General features: G+C 35.0%; 5 protein-coding genes and 1 pseudogene across 7 annotated transcripts; 4 read left to right on the forward strand and 2 right to left on the reverse strand.

The window, feature by feature from the left end:
• Positions 1 to 378: 378 nt before the first annotated feature.
• On the forward strand, positions 379 to 2,044 carry LOC104730124 (indole glucosinolate O-methyltransferase 3-like). Its single transcript, XM_087477580.1, has 4 exons — positions 379 to 906; positions 1,025 to 1,335; positions 1,428 to 1,492; positions 1,587 to 2,044. The coding sequence occupies exons 1-4, from the start codon at positions 695 to 697 to the stop codon at positions 1,884 to 1,886; spliced, it is 888 nt and encodes a 295-aa protein (XP_087333706.1). The 5' UTR covers positions 379 to 694; the 3' UTR covers positions 1,887 to 2,044.
• A 1,004-nt stretch (positions 2,045 to 3,048) lies between these two features.
• LOC104730127 (indole glucosinolate O-methyltransferase 1-like) lies at positions 3,049 to 4,894 on the forward strand. Its single transcript, XM_087479766.1, has 4 exons — positions 3,049 to 3,644; positions 3,774 to 4,084; positions 4,188 to 4,252; positions 4,348 to 4,894. The coding sequence occupies exons 1-4, from the start codon at positions 3,598 to 3,600 to the stop codon at positions 4,648 to 4,650; spliced, it is 726 nt and encodes a 241-aa protein (XP_087335892.1). The 5' UTR covers positions 3,049 to 3,597; the 3' UTR covers positions 4,651 to 4,894.
• Positions 3,192 to 3,581, forward strand: LOC147930165 (indole glucosinolate O-methyltransferase 4 pseudogene; annotated as a pseudogene).
• Positions 4,895 to 8,366: 3,472 nt separating the features above from the next.
• LOC104730126 (B3 domain-containing protein REM14) lies at positions 8,367 to 12,350 on the reverse strand. Of its 3 annotated transcripts, none has more exons than XM_010449234.3 (7): positions 11,278 to 12,350; positions 10,636 to 10,785; positions 10,238 to 10,547; positions 10,032 to 10,150; positions 9,593 to 9,919; positions 8,939 to 9,508; positions 8,367 to 8,852 (listed from the first exon to the last, which is right to left on the reverse strand). In XM_010449234.3, exons 2-7 carry the CDS (start codon positions 10,711 to 10,713, stop codon positions 8,595 to 8,597), a joined length of 1,662 nt encoding a protein of 553 aa, XP_010447536.1. In that variant the 5' UTR covers positions 10,714 to 10,785; positions 11,278 to 12,350; the 3' UTR covers positions 8,367 to 8,594. The 3 variants fall into 3 exon arrangements, with proteins under 3 accessions (XP_010447536.1, XP_087335679.1, XP_087335678.1); XM_087479552.1 differs by having other exon boundaries at positions 8,477 to 8,852; positions 10,636 to 10,700; positions 11,278 to 11,573; XM_087479553.1 differs by lacking the exon at positions 10,636 to 10,785 and having other exon boundaries at positions 11,278 to 11,529.
• On the reverse strand, positions 12,269 to 14,970 carry LOC104730125 (transcription initiation factor TFIID subunit 10). The gene is made up of 7 exons (XM_010449232.3): positions 14,424 to 14,970; positions 13,990 to 14,097; positions 13,822 to 13,886; positions 13,283 to 13,345; positions 13,049 to 13,100; positions 12,898 to 12,948; positions 12,269 to 12,600 (listed from the first exon to the last, which is right to left on the reverse strand). The coding sequence occupies exons 2-7, from the start codon at positions 14,080 to 14,082 to the stop codon at positions 12,520 to 12,522; spliced, it is 405 nt and encodes a 134-aa protein (XP_010447534.1). The 5' UTR covers positions 14,083 to 14,097; positions 14,424 to 14,970; the 3' UTR covers positions 12,269 to 12,519.
• Positions 14,971 to 19,371: 4,401 nt separating this feature from the next.
• Positions 19,372 to 20,249, forward strand: LOC104730129 (protein GLUTAMINE DUMPER 1-like). Its single transcript, XM_010449235.3, has one exon. The coding sequence runs from the start codon at positions 19,562 to 19,564 to the stop codon at positions 20,060 to 20,062; it is 501 nt and encodes a 166-aa protein (XP_010447537.1). The 5' UTR covers positions 19,372 to 19,561; the 3' UTR covers positions 20,063 to 20,249.
• Positions 20,250 to 21,389: the final 1,140 nt, after the last annotated feature.

The raw sequence follows: 21,389 nt of genomic DNA on the forward strand, positions 1-21,389 counted from the left end.
TTAGGTTTGCTATTCATATATATAGGCAGAGATTTCATTTTAATATTTAATGATGGCGGTTCACAATTTATCCCTCGTCAAGATCTTTATTATGAGTTACATTATTTCTTTATATGTATTAAAATTTGACATATTTATATATATAAATTTTGCTATATTAATCGATGCAAGCAAAATTTAGACATTTTTCAGCATAAACAATTTAAGACATAGGGTTAGTTATATTTTTAGACTGATATCAGATAATCTTTCTTCAAAATAAAAATATTAGGCAAAAATCTGTAGTCATACATGGGTCAGGGTCACCAAATCAAAAAGTCGGTACACTTGGTTTTGAGATATCTCCCTATAAAATGGTGCACTAAGTCTAACTGTTGAAACCATCCTATCTTCCCATCTCTGCCTTCTTCAAATTTATTTCCAACCAACAACAGCAATGGAAAACCATCTTCAAGAGCCCTTAACCACTTACCCTAAACCGGTTCTAACCAAAGAACAAGAACAAGTTGACGAAGAAATGATGGGCTTGCAAGCGTTGAGGATCACGAACTCATTGGCTTTTCCTATGGTTTTCAAAGCTGCCTTGGAGTTTGGCGTCCTCGATACAATTGTTGCCGTTGACGACGACGTATGGCTCTCCTCTTCCGAGATAGCTTTTGCTCTCCCTACCTAGCCCACCAACCCAGAGGCGCCAATGTTGCTGGACCGGATGTTACGGTTACTCGCCAGCCACTCGATCTTGAAATGTCGAGTAGTTGAAACCGGGGAAAATTATCGAACCGGAAAGACCCAAAGGATATATGCAGCCGAACCGGTTTGCGCTTTTTTCGTAAACCGTGGTGACGACTCAGGTTCTCTCATGTCCTTGTTCAAGTTGCACCAAAGCCAAGTCTATTTCAAAACTTGGTACGTACGTCATTATTTGCAAATCAGCCAAATTAGTAGTTAATCCTCAGTTATAACAAACCAATATGCAAAAAAGTACTATCTATACACGTCCTGAACAATTGAAGATTTGTTACAGGACACACCTGAAGGATGTGATACAAGAAGAAAAAGATGCATTCAGCTCTGCCCATGGCATGAAACTCTTCGAATACATTGGGTTGGACGAACAATTTGCTGGTATGTTTAACCAGGCAATGTCAGAATCTTCTACCATGGTCATGAAGAAGTTTTTAGAAGTATACAAAGGATTCGAAGATGTAAATACTTTAGTTGATATTGGAGGAGGACTTGGCACCATACTAAATCTTGTCACTTGCAAATATCCTCAAATTAAGGGTATCAATTTCGATTTAGCCGGGGTTTTAGCCACTGCTCCTTTGTATCCAGGTATATAAATTGAAGTGTTTTATAAAAAAAAAATGAAAAAAAAAAAGAACTTTTTCAGTTTTATTAAATCCAACTAAAAATATGTTATATAGGAGTGGAGCATGTATCCGGGGATATGTTTATCGAAGTTCCAAAAGGGGATGCAATCTTGATGAAAGTAAGTTATATATATTGCATTAAAATGAAAAGGCTATGTACTTTTATGATTTAAACAGTTCATTCACAAACTAAGTTGGATAAATTGCTGGCAGTGGATATTACATGATTGGAACGACGAAGATTGTGTAAAGATACTAAGAAACTGTTGGAAGAGTCTTCCGGAAAAGGGAAAAGTGGTAGTCGTTGACATGGTTACACCAACAGAACCAAAGAGTGACGACATTTTCTCTAACATAGTCTTTGGCATGGACATGATGATGTTAACACAATGCTCGGGTGGTAAAGAGAGGTCATTTTCTCAGTTTGAAGCTTTAGCCTCTGCTTCGGGTTTTCATAAATGTGAAATAGCTGCTCTCGCTTACACATTTTCTGTTATCGAATTCCACAAATAGATTCAGAGTTTACAACGAATACAATAATAAGCAATACTTGATTTGGTGGGAAGAGATTATAATTAAAATAAACGTTTATCTTCAATGGGTTTTTTCATAGTATATTTAAATTGTTTGTAATAAAGATTTGTGCTATTGGTTGTTTATTGTGTTGATCATTTTACATTTGGGAGATTGTCCTGCTTTCCCCTTTCTCTATTTGTATTGGTTCTCTCTTGCTTCATTGTAACTTACTCTATTTATTAATGTAAGAAAGCTCTTAAAAAAAAGACATTCGCAGTGATTGGTAACACAAACAAAGTATTACAAGTTGTACAACTTTGAATTTTTACCAATCACAAAAGCTTTACCAAAAAATTTATTAAAAGTTTTATTCTCAGCTTTTTTACAGCTTTGATTTACAACTCTTTCTTACAGCTTTGTCATATTCCGTAAAAGCTTACAGCTTCAGCTTACAGTTTTTCTGTACAGTTTTGACTACGTTACCAATCAGACCCATTGTCTCTATTTACACTCCTAACGTCTAGGGTTTTTAAGCTAGGGAGAGCAGCAAATTGATACAAAGCGGTAAGGTTTATTTTTTATGGGCCATTTGGCCTATTTATCCATTTTTCTTCTTAGTTTGATGAAAATGATAAAATCAAATAGTAGAAAACGTGGTGTAATTTCTCTGTCTTAATTAAATAATTTTATTGTTTTTGTCAACAACTTTATAAATTAAATAATACTCCCTCTGTCTCATAAAGATTGAAGTTTAGGATTTTACACACATATTAAGACAGAGAGAATATATGATTTATTTTTCTAATACTTTTTCACTTTCCCACCTTCCCACTTTTACACTCCATACACTCTACAGCATCAGTAATCATTAAAACAAAAATTTATTAAAAATATTCAAAACATCAATCTTGTTGGGACAAAGAAAATTCTCTAAAACTTCAATCTTTGTGAGACAGAGAGAGTATATCATAAGCATGATTATTGTGTGTCGTATTTCTCCGTCTTTATTAAAATAATAATATCATAAGCTTTGTGTGTCGTATTACCGACGTGGCGTGGGATGTTTATCCTACTTTATTCTACAACCGACCACAATATTACTCCAAACTCTTTTACAAACTTTTTAAACGTTTATATGGTTAGGGATGGTTGAAGGATTAATTTCACTGATTTTACACTTGGTTGAAGGATTAATTTCACTGATTTTACTATAAAATGGCGCTCTAAGTCTAATTGTTGAAGCCATCCTTTCTTAATTCCTTCCCATCTCTGCCTTCTTGAATTTTCCAATCAGCAACAACAATGACGAGCCATCTTCAAGAGCCCTTAACCACTTACCCTAAACCAGGTCTAACCAAAGAACAAGTTGACGAAGAATTGATGAGCTTGCAAGCGTTCAGGATCACCAACTCGTTGGCTTTTCCCATGGTTTTCAAAGCTGCCTTGGAGCTTGGCGTCTTTGACACGGTCGCTGCGGTAGGCAAAGACGCATGGCTCTCCTCTTCCGAGATAGCTTTTGCTCTCCCTACCAAGCTCATCAACCCAGAGGCACCAATCTTGCTAGACCTGATGTTACGGTTACTTGTCAGCCACTCGATCTTCAAGTGTCGTGTAGTTGACGATCGAACCGGAATGACCCAAAAGGGTATATGCAGCCGAACCCGTTTGCAAGTTTTTCTTAAACCGCGGTGATGACTCGGGTTCGCTCATGACCCAATTCATGCTGCTCCAGAGCGAAGTCTTTTTCAAAACTTGGTACGTACCTCATTATTTGCAAATTAACCAGATTATACTAGTTGATGGCATCAATTGTATAAAACCAATATACGGTTTAAAAGTACCCCGTACACGTACCTTTGATGAACAATTGAAGATTTGTTACAGGACACATCTGAAGGATGTGATACAAGAAGGAAAAGATGCATTCAGTTCTGCTCATGGCATGGGACTCTACGAATACATTAGGACGGACAAACAATTCGCTGGTATGTTTAAACATGCAATGTCAGAATCTTCTACCATGATCATGAAAAAGTTTTTAGAAGTTTACAAAGGATTCAAAGATGTAAAGACTTTAGTTGATATTGGAGGAGGACTTGGCACCATACTAAATCTCGTCACTCGCAAGTACCCTGAAATTAAGGGCATCAATTTCGATTTAGCTGCAGTTATAGCCACTGCTCCTGTTTATCCAGGTACATGTCATTTGATGGACAAGCAGAAAACTGAATAGTGTTTTCCATAACCTTTTTTTTGTATTGATCTAATTTAATTTAGTCCTACTAAAATCTGTTATAGGAGTGGAGCATGTATCCGGAGATATGTTTATAGAAGTTCCAAAAGGAGATGCAATCTTCTTGAGAGTAAGTTATATATATACACTATATTTGAATGAAAAAGGTTAATTAATAAATTATATATTTACAAACTAATTAAGATATCGATAAAATGTTTGTAGCGGATGTTACGTGACTGGAGCGACAAAGACTGTGTAAAGATACTAAGAAACTGTTGGAAGAGTCTGCCGGAAAAGGGAAAAGTGATAATAGTTGACACGGTTGCACCATCAGAACCAAAGAGTGGCGAGGACAATTTCTCTAGCATTGTTTTCGGTATGGACATGGTGATGTTAACACAATGTTCGGGTGGTGAAATGAGGTCATCTTCTCAATTTGAAGCTTTAGCCTCTGCTTCGGGTTTTCATAAATGCGAAATAACTGGTCTCGCTTATACGTATTCTGTTATCGAATTCCACAAATAGATTCAGAGTTTACCAAAAAAAAACAATAATTGATTTCAGTGGGAGGAGATTATGAACTCAATAAAGTTTTTACTTGATAGTTTTTAATAATAAAAAAATGTTTGTAATAAAGATTTGTGGTGATATTGGTGTTTGTTTTTTCTTTCAAGATTGTGTTGTCGTTTAGTGTCAACAAAAATGTAATAATTCTGATAATTTTAAAAGATGTTTGTAGTATATGGCAGTGTAATACAGTAGTTGGGACATTGTAGTACTTGATGCTCCCATTTAATAATTGGAGTGAGTTTACCTTGGCTGCAAATGGATGCACAAAATTAAAAAAAAATGGGTTGAATAAAATTGGGTTGAATAATATTCAACTCATTCATTTCCAAAATAGTGGTTAAACAAGTTGAAGATTTTTGCTGTAGGATTAGTTTATTTTTTCAACTTTTTGAGTTGAACGGGCTGAATAATTTTTTCCAACCTCTTCAACTTTTAAAACGCAAATGGTGAAAATTGGTTGAATAATTTTTTTCAACCTGTTCAATCTCTTCAACCTTGCAACCATTTGCAGCCGTTATCTTGCCTAATAAAATATAACTTCGATATAGGAATTAGTGGTTCGCCTCCAACAGAAAAAAGAAAAAAAAAAAGAAAAATCGGAACCTCACCGATGACAAATTTTTATGTATTAATGTGGCTAAGGCTAACAAGTCGCGGAATATTAACTGAGTGAGAGATTCTCTCAGTATATTGATTTGATCCCAGTCCAAAGATTTGATTGAGGTCTCAGCGCCATCGTTGGCGGCAAAGATGTTGTTATCACCGACTCATTCCATCCGGTTCCCATCTCCGATATGGCGCTAGACGAAATTGGATCAACAGAAATGTTGTTGTTTTTTTTGTTTTTGTTTTTTTTTTTTTTTTGAATAAAATGTAAAATTTATTCGAAAAAACTTTGTTACATCAAGTGCAGTGTTTGTTGAAAGTAAATGAAATACATATTACATACTAAAGTTTTTGCTTAAGGAGAGGAGTATCTTGAGGCAAGCCATGTCACCAGGCAGTCCCGAAATCGCCCATCTCCTTGTTCTTGGATAGAAAGTAACCGGTTTCTGATTTGGAGGTCAAGTCTTCGGATAAGCTAGGCAGAAGGGATCGCGGGTGTCCCATTTCGTCGATTGTTGCGTTCCATCCAAAATGAGTGGACTGTTAGCTGAAAACTATACCGTAGAAGAAAAAATTTGTCCTGACCCAGTGATGTATTCGTGAGCAGCGGGATGAGATGAGTCCATGAGTTTGTATAGCGCATCCGTAGCAAATTTGAGCTATACAAACTCTGGAATCCTTCACAAAGTTAACCATAAACCAAAACCTACGATTTACCTAATGAAAACCACCCATCATCGTACATGTTTATTGATTTGTTGTATTCTCGAGATTTCTTCACAAAACGAAAATTTAAATTTTTTAAAAAATCATGCCATATATTCGGCAACTTGCACCAAAATATTTCTTTCTTATCCATTTAATGATTAATCCTTATTTGTCTTTTTGCCCTTACCTTGGCTTAATTTGACCTATTTTTACCTTGGCGTAATTACGCCATTAGCAGAAAGGGTCGTTAATAATTAGTAATTTACTTCTTAACTAAAGAAAAAAAAAACTTCTTCGGATCAAACACCCTTTGATAAAAGTCTTATCCATTCCTAAATATGAGTTTAAAATATTTCCAAGATGTGCATTACTTTACGAATCATGCCGCCGATTGAACGAATTTGATTTTTTGAGAGACGAATTCTTCGGTTTCTTCTCAACACGAAGCCCTTTGATCTCCGACTAGTTCCTACCGTCGTGTTACGCTCCGCAACTCTACGCTTGGGCCAGGGCTGGCTCAAAAATTTATTGGGCCTGGTGCTAAAATACGAGTGAGAATCGCAATTTCTCTGTTTTTCCAATTATCTACTTTGATTTATATTTTTTTTTTTCAAATTTCATGAGCTGTTTGATCTTATGACTCCAACTTGTTCGACGCTTGATTTGTTGTCTAGCCAGTTTTCTTCCCCAAATCTTCACAAAAGACTATCGAGCGTAACGAAAGATGATGCTGATGCTTCTTGCAACAATGCAACCACACGATGAGCCCTTCATTGTTTCTTGTTAGTTATAAATGTAAAATTATTATGTATTCCGCGTTTGCGTTAGTAGAGTATAACACTACTAAATATTAATAGCTGGACATATATAAAACAAACGAAAAACCTGAACATAATAAACATACACAAATGCTTGAAACTTTCAATACCTTAAGTGTATTATGTATATATCTATAAAAATCAGCGTTTTGTTACTACAAAGCATTATTGATAGATCATAGATGATGCCTAACTACTAACTATATTAAGATGTCGCCCAATACCTGAAAGTGTTAACATAAACATACACGAATGCTTGAAGCAACCAATACCTAAAAGTGTTATATAATAAACACCTGTGTGTTTTTTCTTTTTTGAAAAATAAACATCCGTGTTTTGTTATTACAATTGCACCGACAGCATTGCTTGTTCAAAAATCTAGTGTCAATACGAATCAGTGATACCTAATTAACTACGACCATATTAAGATGCCGGGCAACATAATCATACACAGCCAGTGGCGAACCCAAGGAAAAAAATTTGCCCAGGTCAATAATTAAATAAAGAGACTATTGGTATAGTATAGGAATATTGAACCTAGGTTTGGGGTGTCAAAATACTAAAGAAAACCAACTTTGCTACAAGAATTTCAGTACTTCATAAGCAAAAAAGAATTATTTCAATATTTCACCAGGTCACTTGATCTCCTAACCACAATGTAGGTCCGCCCTTGTACACAGCCCCAGCTCAATACTATTTAGAGCCCTAGGGCAAAAAAAGGTTTTGAACCCTTTAAGCTATATATACACTGAATATTTAGTATATTTGAACCTATCCATACTTTTAAAAACTTGTTTGAACTCTCTTAAAAATTATGTCTACAAAATAGACCCTAATATACATTTAATGTTAAAAATTTGGAATTTTAAAAAAAACTAGAACCTTAAACACAAGAAAATTTTGAAATTATCGATGGTCCCATGGGCCACTGCCCCTCTGCCCTCCCCACTTGAGCCGGATTCATACACAAATACTTGAAACAACCAATACCTAAACGTGTTATAAAATTAGTATTTTAATTTATGTTATTACAACTGCACCAACAATATTGTGTGCCCAAAAAGTTAGTGTCAAAATGAATCACTGATAGATGATACCTAACTACTAAGTACTAACTATATTAAATATTTTAATTTATGTTATTAATTACAACTGCACCAAGAACATTGTGTGCCCAAAAATTTAGAATCAAAATGAATCACTGATAGATGATACCTAACTACTAACTATATTAAGCCCAACCTATGTTACTAAACATAGTACAACTATGTACATTTAAATTTATTAATTTACAACTATGTACATATTCCAACGTGGTTTCAACATGTGCATCTTTTCCCGGCGAGCCAAAACCGACATAGAAGATTGTTGTCAATAGTAGCAAATTAATGGAACTCAGAAGTCTGAATCCATGGATTTCCATGAAAATGTTCCCTGAGGAACAATGACCTTTGACCAGGAGCTAGAAACTCTTTCTCCTACAAACCAAGATATTTTACTTTTAAGTCATGCTAGAAGAAAAAAAACTGGACAGAGATGTTACATATTACAGACAAAATCTCAGCATATAAAAACATACCAGACAACGTTTCTGTTCCTGTATACATCTATGGAGAATGTGTTCAACAACCACGAGTACCTATGGCATATTAGCAACTTGAAGCTTACCTTAATTTTTCAGCTTCATTCTCCTTCCACATAATAAGGGTACTTCTTAAATAGTTAAAAGTCTACAGTGAAACAATCATACATGTTAAAATTACAGTCTCAGACACAATTTACTTTGGTGCAGAACTTAAGCGCAGGACTTGCATCTTTCTTCCAAATGAGTTCCAACACAAAGGACTCTCCTATCTTTACGCTATGAAGTTCACAGAATCCTTTCCAGTCTCTTCCTAGTCTCAATCTTCCATTTTCGTGGTCTTTTACAAGACGCACCATCCGATGTACTCCGTCTTGACCCAACAGAGTTATTTTCCCTGGCTTCTTGATGCCATTCACCCGCGTGAAATGAAGCGGAAGTCTCTGCACAAAAGAATTGATTAAGGCAAAATGATTGACCAGTACACATCTCAAACAACCAATGATGTAATAGATAACGCGAGATTTACCAGTTTATTGGTTCTATAAGAGTACGGAGAAATCGTTAATGTCAAAAATCGGCTTTGACTTGATGAAGATGAAGCTCCTGATCTTGAGCAATACTTCCATTTCTCTATATTCGAACATTCATGTAAGCTGATTTTGTCTTCAATGCTCTCCACTTCACTATCCTCCTTAAAATTGATGTTGTCTCTGCCCTTATGTTTAGTGTTCTTCTTAACTTCACTTTCCTCGGTTTCGCTACTCTCTTCTCCGCTGCTAGGATCTGTGGAGAGGGAATCTACATCGGTACCTTCTGAACACTCTACTACCCTTGTGTCACGCTTTGTTTCTGCAGGGCACAAACAGAGAACAGGTTTTGCCCCGGTTCTAACCAGTTTAAACCTGAAGGAATCTCTAGCTTTTAACCCGTTTCCTTGACAGAAACTTCTCCAACCTCGTGACATAACAACCGTGTTGTTTGACTTATGGTGTCTCAAAACTAAATTCCATGTTCTACCATATTCATTCTTCAGAACCATCTCATCGCAACAATCTTTATCTAAACCATTTGAGCTCACAAACCCTTTTGGAAGATACTGCAACATCAGATCAAACACCACAAGTCATACAAACAAAAGAGTTACAGTCAAATCATCTTTGCGATAGAAGTTTGCACTCACCAGCGCATCATGATTAAAACTCGAAGGCGTGAGAGATCCCGCAAAATATGAACAATTTGACGAGGACTCTGCGTCTGGTTTACATCCTGCTTGGCACAAACGGATCACAGGCGTTCCTGAATTTTTGACAAGTTTGAAAGTATAGCCACCTCGGTTCATTCCATTGGCATTGCAGAAGCTTCTCCAGCCGTGTCTGAGATAAGTTTTGATGCCGGATTTGTCGTGATCTAAGCTTAAGTTCCATGATCTTCCCATTTCGTTAAGAAGAACAACCTTACCACATGCTTTGGTCCAACCATTTGACCTCACAAAACTAAGTGGAACATACTGCAAAGCCGTCACAATTTGACAAACATGAGTTTACTCTAAATTAACCTCTCAGGCTAACTAATTCAAACTCTGTAAGTATAAGATTTTTGCTTAGAGAAATTTAACAAACCACTTTATCTTCCTGGAGGTTTGAGACTGAGACATTAGCTACAAAACAAGAATGCTCTGATGAAGAATCATCTTCTCTCCTTGGATTCTTCTTCACTCTCTTCTTCATTGGTCTGATTTCTGAAGCCAAAACAATTAATAAATTTCCAAATTGGCTTCTTTCTCCAGATGTTGAGTACATTTCAAAGAAAAAGATAGAAACTTTACCAATGTTATCCTGATGAATATCACAATCATCATCAATGCTATGAGATGATGATGTATATTCAATCTCACAGCAATTGAGTCCCAATGCAGTGACATGAAACACAAAATCTCCTTCGTGTCTGAAAACAATGACATCACCAATACGAAAATCATGTGCTGTGACAAATTCTTTCCAACCGTCAGTTGTGAGTCTCCGGCCATCTTCAATTTTCACTTCCCAGATTGTATCTGAAACTTCCGTTCTCAATTTCACAGTCTCGTGTTCGTTTCTTCCTTGGAGGTGCTTCAAAAAGAAGGTTACAGGAATGTTCTGCAACAAAAAAAATACAAACAAAAACATTAAACAAAACCATCTCTCTTAGATCTCAATCGTAGAAGAGAGACAGAGACAACAGTACTAGATAGGAGTCGAAGCCGGGAAGTAGAGCCTGGAAGAAATGTGGGTTTTTTGGAGATTGAAGACCTGAATCCGCCATTGTTACAGTTTAATCACTTGACCAGAAAATTTGAGGATTTTGCATTGATCCAAAAAAAACCCTAAACCTCTTCTGCTACGAAATTGGTTTAAGCTTTGTCAGATACGGTCACTTTTTTCATAATGATAGGCGAAAAAATACAAACAGCTTCAGAAAAGTTTCGATAAAAAGAGTGACTTCGTAAACCTCGTCTGATATGACTTCACTCAATGATACAAGTACAACAACTTAAAACAACAATTAAAACATTAACTATCAGATTTAGAGAGACATTAGTTAATTATACTACTCTGTTTTACCCAAAAGATCTTCAGACATAGATGTAGGAGCTAGAAATTTGCCACACTACGTAAGAGGTATTGAATAAGAGATAACAACACAAACGTTAAGGGAAGAATGGAGGCGAGACCGAAATCTCTTTCCTTAACTCTTTGAAACCCCCGCAGTGCGACGGGATTAATGGTTACAAGAGTCCCAGGATACAACCATACACAACCGGGTTTGCTAATCACTCAAACACCGGCTCTATACGAACTTCACTTCTACGATACTCTCGAAACTTACTTTTTGAGAGAGAGATTGCTGGATGTTTCTGTTCTAAGTCTTTTTTTATCTTCTCGATCGGTGATCGGCTTCAATGAGACTTGAACTTGTGTTTATATAGAGGTCTTGGATGACTTGGGTTTGAAATAGATTCTCCACAACCTTACCTAGTCCATCGCAAATCTAGGAGGTGGGCGACGTGAAGAAGCGACGATCTCTCAAAGAAATCCAACTCTCCACAACTCTCCACTTGATCACGAAAACAAAGAGACCAAGTCTCACGGATCGTGAAACAGAGTTTTGACTCTATCCAATCTGACCCACTTCTCTTGGAGCTCCATCTTAAGCAAGGCCAAACCATTAAGGCCTAATTTCTCATTCACACAATCCAATTTTATTAAGCCCACTAAGCTTAAATAAATTAAGGTCCAACAATAGATTGGTTCCTCCTTAACCTTGGACCAAAACTTAAGTAGAGGAGTTTTGTTTTCCCAAAGTAGCTTCAGCTCAAAAGGCTTGCCTATCTTCAGTACATCGTTTAGCTCTACAGAAAAGTTTCCATCCTTTTCCCAGTCCTCTTCTTCCATAGTTTGGTCCATCTCGAACCAACTTGATTAAACGCTTTACACCATGTTTATCCTCCAGAATTATCTTCGTGTGATTGTTATTAATGCCGTTAATCTTTGTGAACTCTACCGGAAGACTCTGCACATGACAAATCTGTTTTGTCCTGGTGATGATGGTGAAGCTACCCCCCATCTACGACGACGCTTCGTCAGTATAAAGTTAATAAGATAATGAATATCCGGTGAGATGAGAAGTTACATAACAGCTTTTTCAATTCCTAATTCCAAAAGTCATTTATTATTTTATTTCCAAAGTAACTGGCGCTGGCCACCTAAAATCAGAACCTGTTGGGTTTATCATTGCTTGCTAGATGGAAATATACTTCGACCATGCTTTGATCATTGTGGTTGTTCAATCTTACAGTATCCAAGTTAATCAGAACTCATAAGGATGAATACTTACCTTATTATCACGACTTGGAGACTTACAAGAATGGAGGATAAGTGATGTAGAAAACCCAAACACCACTAGAGACACAAGTCAAGAAAACAAACAACAATGGAATATACATGTAATGTAATTGATGACTAGGAAGGCAACTGAGTTTTGATTTTAACTGAAACACAACAGATAATCAGGGATCTGACACGCATTGGCCGTCCTTAGTAGGCAAAGATGATGAAGACTTCCTGTTTCCTATTCCTCCCTTGTCGCAGGATCCATTCCAGTCGAAGGGCTATCAGCAAAATATTCTGGATGCTTCACGTTCACACCATACTGCCAAACCAAGTTTACTCATATAAGTTAGCTGTTAAGATGGGATGGTAAAAGTTTACCTATCTACCTACACTACTGCAATGCACAATATTAGAACCACTTAGGCATGTTTCTATGCATTTTATGATGATTCCGTGATACTGAATTATTTTCATGCCATTTGTAGTTAGAGGAATAGTCAATGCCTCATTTACAGCTTAAGTAACTAAAAAAGAGGCCTCTACATTTTCTCCTCATACTTTGGAGGTCGAAAGTCAGCACCGCTGGAAGCATGAAATTAGAGGAAGAAGCATTTACCTCACGCAAAGCTTTTGAGAGATCTTCCATAGTCAATATTAAACGCTTATCCTGTTTTAAGAAAATATTATATTCATGACATAATCCAAAACAAAAAGACAATTCATATTTGTTGCAGAGGAAAACAAAACGAAAGGGCGCCAGATATTACCTTTTGCTGTTTTTTGTCTTTCACAAATGGTGCTGGTCTAGCCTTGCAGTGCCTGTAAATTATTCACAATTTGTATTATTCAGGAGCTTATATCAATGCTTTAAGATTTTGGGAAAATGTAGCTTACACATCTTTTCATCTCATTTACTAAGAATAAGCAGCTTCTCTTTGTCAATTACAAGTAAAATATGAAAAAGGGCATGGAAATTTGTGGGGAAGGGAATGAAAACTTACTGAAGGGCGTCGCTGGCAACATCTGCAACAAACTTTTGTGTAGCCACAGCAACTAGCCTTATTCTGTCAAATAAGTACACAAAATATCAGAACAAACAGGCAAGAATATACACAGGAAAAGATTATGACAAGAGTACAAAACTCAAAAAAACTTCAAAATTTTAATGTTAAGCACTCAATTCGAAGGAAAGAGAAGAATTCACACATTATTCTAAGCATACAATCTGAAGTTTACATTCAAATTGCCAACCTTCTGCAGTGCTAGTCCAACATGAACTTCTATATCATACCATTTCAAAGGAATGCAAACAAGGTAAAACCTAAATCTACCATGAGAGAGTATGATACCCCAACCACAAGAGTGCTGAACCATAAAAGTAGTAACATATGACAAACCTAGGACATCTTACTTGATTTAAACCAAGACATCTGATCTAAATGCTGGTAAAACATTCTAAAGCCCAACAATGATTCCATTAAAAGTAACTAATCTGCTCTTTTATAGTAATAAGCACATATAACTTCATGGAAATACCTACAATCGTACGTCGGGGCACTGAAACCCACTCTTAGCCAAGTAGTGCTCCACTAAATCATCAGGAATCTGCAGGGGGAAAAAAAACAAATCCAGAAGTCAATCAATAACCAGGGTTCAATCATTGTACAGCAGTGAAAAAGATTCTAAAATAGTACAAAGAGAAGTATACAGTAGGAGTATAGTCCATCAGAGAAGCAAGGAACTCTGTAAGAGCAGCATCATCTTCATGCTTTGCCTCTCCAGATTGTTGGCCGTGATTCATCTCTCCCACCTTCAACTTAACAAAACAAAAAAACAAAAACGAATTCAGATATGGGAAATCAACATTAGTGTAGAAACCATCAAATTAGAAACTTTTGAGGAATCCAGCTCAATTTACTAATTCCAGAATTCTTCTTCTGAAATTATAGTTGCTAAGAGATGAGCTATTCCGGATCATTGTGTTGCAAAAATCAAACTTGAACGACTTGAAGCAGAGCTAATAAGAAGACTATTGAACAACAAACGAAAAAATAATCGATACCAGCCAACAGTAAACCTAAATTCTAACGGAGGAGACAAAATTGAACGGGAAATCGAATACAGAAAACTCGGAATGCGAACCTAAACGAAGCCGTGACGTGACAAAAAGCAGAGAATTGAGCTGAGGCGAGGGAGCTCAAAGCTAAAAATGAAGAAGATTCAACGGATTTTGGCGGGGGAGAAGAAAGGATCGGAGAGTCGTCGACTAGTGAGTGAGTCCCTCCGTTGAAACCCTACTAATATTCTCCTCCGACTCGAAGCCATCTCTCCGTCGGTTAGATTAAATTTAACAGTTGATGTGAATCTTGAGATGGACCTAATGGGCCTTTATTATTATATTAGGCCCAAATATATTTTGCTGATAATTAAAATTTACATATTATTATGTTCCCCGGAGGATAACAAATTGTTATTAACCTTCTTTTCTTTTTTTAATCTTCCATCAAATTATTTATGGTTATTAGTTATTACAATTTAAAGAACAAGAAACAAAATATCTAAAGAATATCCAACAACAACAAAAAAGATCCCAAATTGTGACTTATATAGTGTTCTTGAAACTGCATTGTATATAGTGACCCTTTTTTTGGTTTTGGATGGGAGACAAAGAATATGACAATGAAAGCACTCCAATCAATCCACCATCTCTAGACGGAATATATAAAGAAAGAAATGACCTACAAAAGCAGTTTTTGTTTTCTCCTTTGTCAACTCAGTCTTATTAGATTGAAAGAAAAAAAAGTAAGTATATAGAAAAAGACTTAAGGGTAGTTAAGTTTTTATTCTACGAGAGGAAGCAGGTGGTAAATTCAGTGAAGGATTAGACTAATTCTCTCAAAGAAAAAGATTAGATATGATTGTGATACTTTATTTCAAGGGATTCGATTTGTTTGTTTTTTTGGGTTAATGGTGGATTCCATTTGTTTGGTTACTATATATCTACTATAAGACGAAAATACTAGCTAATATATTATGAAACCGTGTTAGTATGCCAAAACGTTATCCCTAATGTAAACTAGAAATGATAGATAGTGAATTGTATCAGTGTTTTTGTTACGTCATGATTCGGATAAAAATTCGATATTTATGCATGTGTTTTGGCTTCTTTACGTTAGAAACACAAAACTATTGTTTCTCATATATATATGTCTCTTCGTGTATAAGTTATTTTTATTTGAAGGACACTGTATATATATATATATATATATATATATATATATGTGTGTGTATGTGTGTGTGTTATGTATCTACAATAAAATCATTTTAGAAGTTCTATAAAAATAGCCTTATAAAAACCAAAATAAGAGACAGTTTTTGTAAGAAGCCAAGCCAGGTTACATAATTATATATCTTTTGTAATAAAAGGGGCAAACTAGAATCTGATGTAAACAGTCGATTTCTTGGGTAGTTGTATTTGTGTCTTTGGTCGCGTTGGTTTCTTGCTCTCCTCTCCGTCGGTGTGCTTCCGGTTTTGGCGTCGGTGTGAGGTCTATCCGGCCTAATTGGTGCTTCCGACTCTTAATGTTCTCGAGAGAAGCTTTGCGAGAGTCTCTCGTGCCTTTGTACAATTATAGTGTTTAAGTTTTCATTCTATCCAAAGCATTTGTACTTCCATAGATTTTTGCTTATGCATATGCTTCCTATCAGTTTCCCCGATCCTTTGGGGCTTAGCTTCCCTCTTTTGGACTAATGACTTTGGGGACATTCAGTAGTCTTCCAGCTCTTGTAATTTCAACTTGTATCCTTCTTTGAGTTCATTAATAAAATTCAGATGACAAAAAAAAAAAAAAAAATCTCATGTAAACTACATCCAAGTCTCATTGTCATGAAAAAAGGTATGATTTAATTTGACGATTTAAAAAAGGACGGTTCCTCACGTATAAGAATATTGTAGACTAGGCTCAAACGAGCTATATGGATTAATCTCAACTTTCTCTTTAATTTTTATTATCCTTAATAAATTTGTATTCTACACTTCAGTTTCACTTTGGAATTTTCAATCTAAGAATGATTGTTTAAACTCAAATCATATTAAGAAGAGCCGGAGAGGCAAAACATGGTGGCCTATCAAATCGGTTATTTCAAAAGAGGCGAATTAGCATTGCTAATGAAGCAATGTTCTTATGATCTAAATAGAATATCCACTATTGTGAATGTGATCATGACCATACTTTAAATTCCTCATTGTGTTCCTACTTCCTACTATCCTTTATTATTGTTTATCAACAGACAAATAAATAAATAGAATTTAAATGGTAGAACTGTAGAAGATAAATGTTGTATGTAAATTTTGCAAATAAATCGTGTCTACATACTATACATTTTTGGTATATGTAAAAAAGACTATATAAATGGTTTGTAGATGAAATTTATTAATTTAAACATATACATATATACGTTTTTTTTTTTTAAGTTCAGACTTCATATATATATCACACTAAGATCAAATGAAGTAATCTTAGCATAATAGTAGCTAAGCTAAAAGTCGTGACTCATGAGTTGTAGTAGGGTTAATTACTACTTTTTCTTTAGATTTCATCATTTTTATAATTAGACTTTAGAAAATTTGTGGTGCATAGTTTAAAAAATTTGTAGTGCATAGTTCATTATCTAGAAGAAGAGAAGTTTGTACGTCACCACACCCCAAAAACTCAAGTTGGGATTATATTCTTTTGCTTATTTAAATAATTAAGTATGGTTTTTACCCCCATCTAGTTTAATATAATATTTTTTGTCGCTAATCCTCATCAATTAACTAACTTTATACTAATAAAGTTGGAATATAAACAGCAATACTATAATCGTGATATATTTATGTGGATGTAATCTGACATGAGCTTCATTTGGTGATTGGTCGACTCTCGCCAACAATTTCTATTATAGTTGAAATGTATTAAATCATTTAAAAAACTGAATGAAAGTTACTTATAAGAAAGAACTGGCCGTTCAAGTACAAAAGTGGAATCCGATTATCCACCGAAATTGCAATTAAATATTGGAGATTTGTTTTACGAAAAAAGCTTTTGGCATGCTATATTTTTATATTAGACAAAATAATATGCATAGGAATAAAGTTTGTGGAGTATTTCATATCCAAGTGGCCTTGCCTCATACGAAAAACTTGCCCTCTAGGTAAAGCAAAACAACGAGCGAAATGGATATTGCTTAAATAATAACAGAGTTTACATGTTTCGAATTTTTATACGTCTTTAGTTTTTAATAATCTTGTTCTAATTAAGATGCTCTTTAGCGATCATCGAATGTACTTTGTGTATTAGTGAACTCATAATTTTGATATGATAAATATATATCACACCCTTCAACTGATTAGCTTCAATCACCACGGCCTAACATCTTTCGATTCCTTTCCTAACTTACATGTCCATATTCGTCTTGCGGCCAGTTCAATAATTAAATCAAAATTCCACCATCGTCTAAGAATTTGTAAACATAATAACTTCTTCAGTTCTTCCTACCATTTGGGTTTTTGAACGTTTCATGAGAGTAGCGGACGATAAGTACAAAACGACGAGCGGTGATTGTCCGTGCAGAACAAAACGTACCCTCTACTGCTAAAAGGTGTGCAAGTGCAAGTGGAAGCTGACGAAACGTGGGACACAACGAAATTATACAATCCTAATATTTTCGATCATGTTAATAGTGATTAATGGAATTAATGCCAGTGAACAGTACTATGGCTATGGTCTTCTTATCCCTTCGTGCTTTTTATTGTTTATTTTTTCGTAATTTTTTTTTTTTTTAATTCTGTTTGGTGATAAAGTATGTAGCAGGTACTCATATTTAATTTTCTTGCTTTGTTTTATGATTCTTTGTGTTAAGTTTTTATAATAAAGTTACTGACTTGAACGTAAAAAAACTATTCAAAAAATTATATCGACGAAATATTGCGGTGATATTCCAAAGCGAATATACCAACATCAACGATATTTCTTTAGTATACGTTATCTGAACAAGTTATGTTTATAAAATTGTTAGATTCTTAATCTATAATCTTTCCAAAAAACAAAGCATAAAAGAAAAATTTGTGGCAGAAACAAGTAATGTGGGAAAGTATGTGAGATGAATATAAAGCAGAAATTAGTTAAAGAAAAACTTAGGAAAAAAGGGAACCAAACCACGTTTTTCAAATTACCGTGGATATTGGACAATTCTCTAGTAAAAAAAAAAAAAAAAAAAAAAAAAAAAAAAGACTAATCCAACTATAATAAACATAGTAGAGCTGTAGAGCTACAGCTATATTGAATCAGACATCAAATAAGTCATTTGAATAACACATGTCAATCTTTACGATCAAAAACTATCATATGGATTGGTGTTTCGCCACATAAACAACATGAGATTTTAAATAATCTTATCCATATCCCATAATGCAAAATTAAAAATATGGAATCATAACATAGCCTGGCTAGAGACTAGAGAGCAAGAAAAGAAGAGAGAGACTAAATATGTACTGCATGTCAAATCAAAGCACCAAAGCCAATTGAAATTTTTTGGAAATAATGAAGAAAAAGAAAATGAGATTGTTGGCCCTTTAACCCACAAGCTCTCCCTCAAATCACCTTTGTTCGCTATTATTTATTGTGCAAGCATTGTCATATTCCACTATATACCTCAAATCCAATATGCTCTTTCACTATGTCCTGATTAGCTACATTATACTAATATATAAAATAAATATATCAAAATGTCTACGTGAACAGATGGATAATCACATCGATGCCTGCCTTCACCATCTGTACGGACTACGTATATCTCAACTCCCAAAGAATGAAAAATAAAAAAGTGGTTAAGTGTCCACATATATGTTGATGATACATATGAAACGGATTATTATATATTTAATCATAACAAGAGATTTAATCAATTTCACTTGTCTGCTATAATATATATTTTTAAAATTATTATATATTTTTATAATCAAGTAAATACGTTATATTTTTGTATTACAAATTATAAATACGTTGGTTATCATTAGGGACTTAGGTTAAATAAATTAAAGAAGAAGTTAATTCCACTAAATTCCATGAATTTAATAAGATCGTCACTTTCTTTGTCCCCAAGTTGTTCATACCTATAAATACGTCTCCTTACCTTCTCCTCTGTTTCATACTCATCTTTCCATTTTACACAAAACCCAAAAGAGAAACAAAAGATACTGCACAACTACAAGAAGAACAACAACAACAACAACAACAAAAATGAGACCATTGAGCGTTCATTCGAGGTTGGAAGGTGTGGCAACGCACCCCACGTCGGCTACATCAGCCTCCGTGAATCACCACGGAATGGTGCCGCAATCACCGTGGCACTCGCCGATTCCTTACCTATTCGGCGGCTTAGCGGCGATGCTTGGGCTAATAGCCTTTGCGCTTCTCATCCTCGCTTGCTCTTACTGGCGCCTGTCTTCCTCGGGGGAAGAAGATGGTCAGAACGTCGACGAAGAGAAAGAGAGCCGCTCTGGGGATAAGGCGGCGAACGGAGCTTACGAGGAGAAGGTTCTTGTCATAATGGCCGGAGAAGACTTGCCTAGGTTTATAGCGACGCCAGCTATGAAAACGTGTACGTGTGGTGGTCACGAGGGTGAAATGGTCATTTCCAAAGAGGGTAGTGTTGTGACCGACGAGGAAGAGAAGATGAGAGAAGGCGAAGAGAAAGTGAAAGATACCGGAGAAACCACTACTACTACTCCAAGTCACTAAGCTTCTTTTTTTTTTGGTTATATTTAATTTTTCTTTTTTCTTTTTTGAGAGTTTTCTGAAGAATTTGTCTTTCTCATAAGCCATGATTCCTAGAAAATGTAAATTTTACTAGAGAGCAAAATTTTGGGTTTTTTACTTGTTCTGTAGTGTTTTATCGTTTGCTATATTAAATCCTTTTTGTTCCAAATTCTGTAGTTTGAGGAAATATTATTTAGTCACTTGACCCACAAAAAAGATTGTAAAATGCGGTTTCATACGTGTACATGCGTGTACATCCACCATATAAACAATTTAGGATTCGAGTGTTCAAAAAAAATCATTACAAGTTACAACATCAAAATATTTTAAGAAACCACTTTTAATATTTTTCAGTGGAACAGTCACAAAGGTTGCTTTTTGTATACCTTGCATGTACTTCAAACTGTTGGCTGTCAAAAACAAGAGAGTAACTTCAATCTGTTGACAGCGGAGTTGTTTGTCTGGTCCATATGCCAGTTTTCATTTTCTTCCCCGCTTTTAATTTTGGCAAGATTTATTTCCTCATTTGGGGATTCATGTTAATCTTCAATTTAAAACTTATAAACATTCGCTGTACATATTTATTTACTAGCAGTTTTAGAAGAAAAATATAAGAAACAAAAGTTGATTACGTAACTACATAATCTCTATCCATCATAATAACACTTAATTGAAATTAAATCTGCTGAATTCTTACATGATTGTGTAACTACTAGCTATGCCAATTCCGATTTTCACCCATCTATTGACTTGCAGTTCCGTTTATATCAAAGTTATCTTACTCTTATGATCGTGTAGTAAAACACTCGTTAATACAACTAGCTAGCTCACTAATTATATAAGTCAGTAATATTTTGTAGGCTTTTTAGTTTTTTTTTTACATATAGAATACTTAGGTTTATGAACAAAAATGTACATCAGTGGCAACATCTATTGTTACACATGAAAATAAATCATACATGTTCAGCTGTAAAATAAATCATACATAGACTTGTTTCACATGAATATATTGATATATATCGACCGTTCCCCAGAAATTTAAGCCTAAAGGTTGACTACAAAATCTTAAGAAACTAACCAAAAAATATATATATCAAGTCAACTGTTATTCTCCAATTCTTTTCAGCAAATTGATATCCTCCGTTTCTTTTCGACAAATTAATATTCTCTCCATTAATAAGAACAACAATTAGCAAATACAGTATTACAAAGAAAGAAAAAGAAAAAGCAATTAGCAGCAAATCGTTTTGCTTAAGCGTATCTAGTTTTAAGATATTCTGTGTTTGTGTGCGTGAAAGAGTTAACATAA

Source organism: Camelina sativa, chromosome 12 (genome assembly GCF_030686135.1).
Source record: "Camelina sativa cultivar CO46 ecotype springtype chromosome 12, ASM3068613v1".
In the NCBI taxonomy this organism is placed as follows: domain Eukaryota; kingdom Viridiplantae; phylum Streptophyta; class Magnoliopsida; order Brassicales; family Brassicaceae; genus Camelina; species Camelina sativa.

What these genes read in the sequence shown, in the direction of transcription:
- LOC104730126 (XM_010449234.3), bottom strand. Translation starts at nt 10,713, where the DNA reads ATGGCGGATTCAGGTCTTCAATCTCCAAAAAACCCACATTTCTTCCAG. An exon ending in ACCTCCAGGAAGATAAAGTG is followed by an intron (nt 9,920 to 10,031) that starts GTTTGTTAAATT and finishes ACGGCTTTGCAG; the next exon opens with TATGTTCCACTTAGTTTTGT. An exon ending in CTTATAGAACCAATAAACTG is followed by an intron (nt 8,853 to 8,938) that starts GTAAATCTCGCG and finishes TCTTTTGTGCAG; the next exon opens with AGACTTCCGCTTCATTTCAC.
- LOC104730129 (XM_010449235.3), top strand. Translation starts at nt 19,562, where the DNA reads ATGAGACCATTGAGCGTTCATTCGAGGTTGGAAGGTGTGGCAACGCAC.
- LOC104730127 (XM_087479766.1), top strand. Translation starts at nt 3,598, where the DNA reads ATGACCCAATTCATGCTGCTCCAGAGCGAAGTCTTTTTCAAAACTTG. An exon ending in GAAGTCTTTTTCAAAACTTG is followed by an intron (nt 3,645 to 3,773) that starts GTACGTACCTCA and finishes GATTTGTTACAG; the next exon opens with GACACATCTGAAGGATGTGA. An exon ending in CACTGCTCCTGTTTATCCAG is followed by an intron (nt 4,085 to 4,187) that starts GTACATGTCATT and finishes AATCTGTTATAG; the next exon opens with GAGTGGAGCATGTATCCGGA.
- LOC104730124 (XM_087477580.1), top strand. Translation starts at nt 695, where the DNA reads ATGTTGCTGGACCGGATGTTACGGTTACTCGCCAGCCACTCGATCTTG. An exon ending in CAAGTCTATTTCAAAACTTG is followed by an intron (nt 907 to 1,024) that starts GTACGTACGTCA and finishes GATTTGTTACAG; the next exon opens with GACACACCTGAAGGATGTGA. An exon ending in CACTGCTCCTTTGTATCCAG is followed by an intron (nt 1,336 to 1,427) that starts GTATATAAATTG and finishes TATGTTATATAG; the next exon opens with GAGTGGAGCATGTATCCGGG.
- LOC104730125 (XM_010449232.3), bottom strand. Translation starts at nt 14,082, where the DNA reads ATGAATCACGGCCAACAATCTGGAGAGGCAAAGCATGAAGATGATGCT. An exon ending in TGATGGACTATACTCCTACT is followed by an intron (nt 13,887 to 13,989) that starts GTATACTTCTCT and finishes TTCCCCCTGCAG; the next exon opens with ATTCCTGATGATTTAGTGGA. An exon ending in TCTCAAAAGCTTTGCGTGAG is followed by an intron (nt 12,601 to 12,897) that starts GTAAATGCTTCT and finishes TTGGTTTGGCAG; the next exon opens with TATGGTGTGAACGTGAAGCA.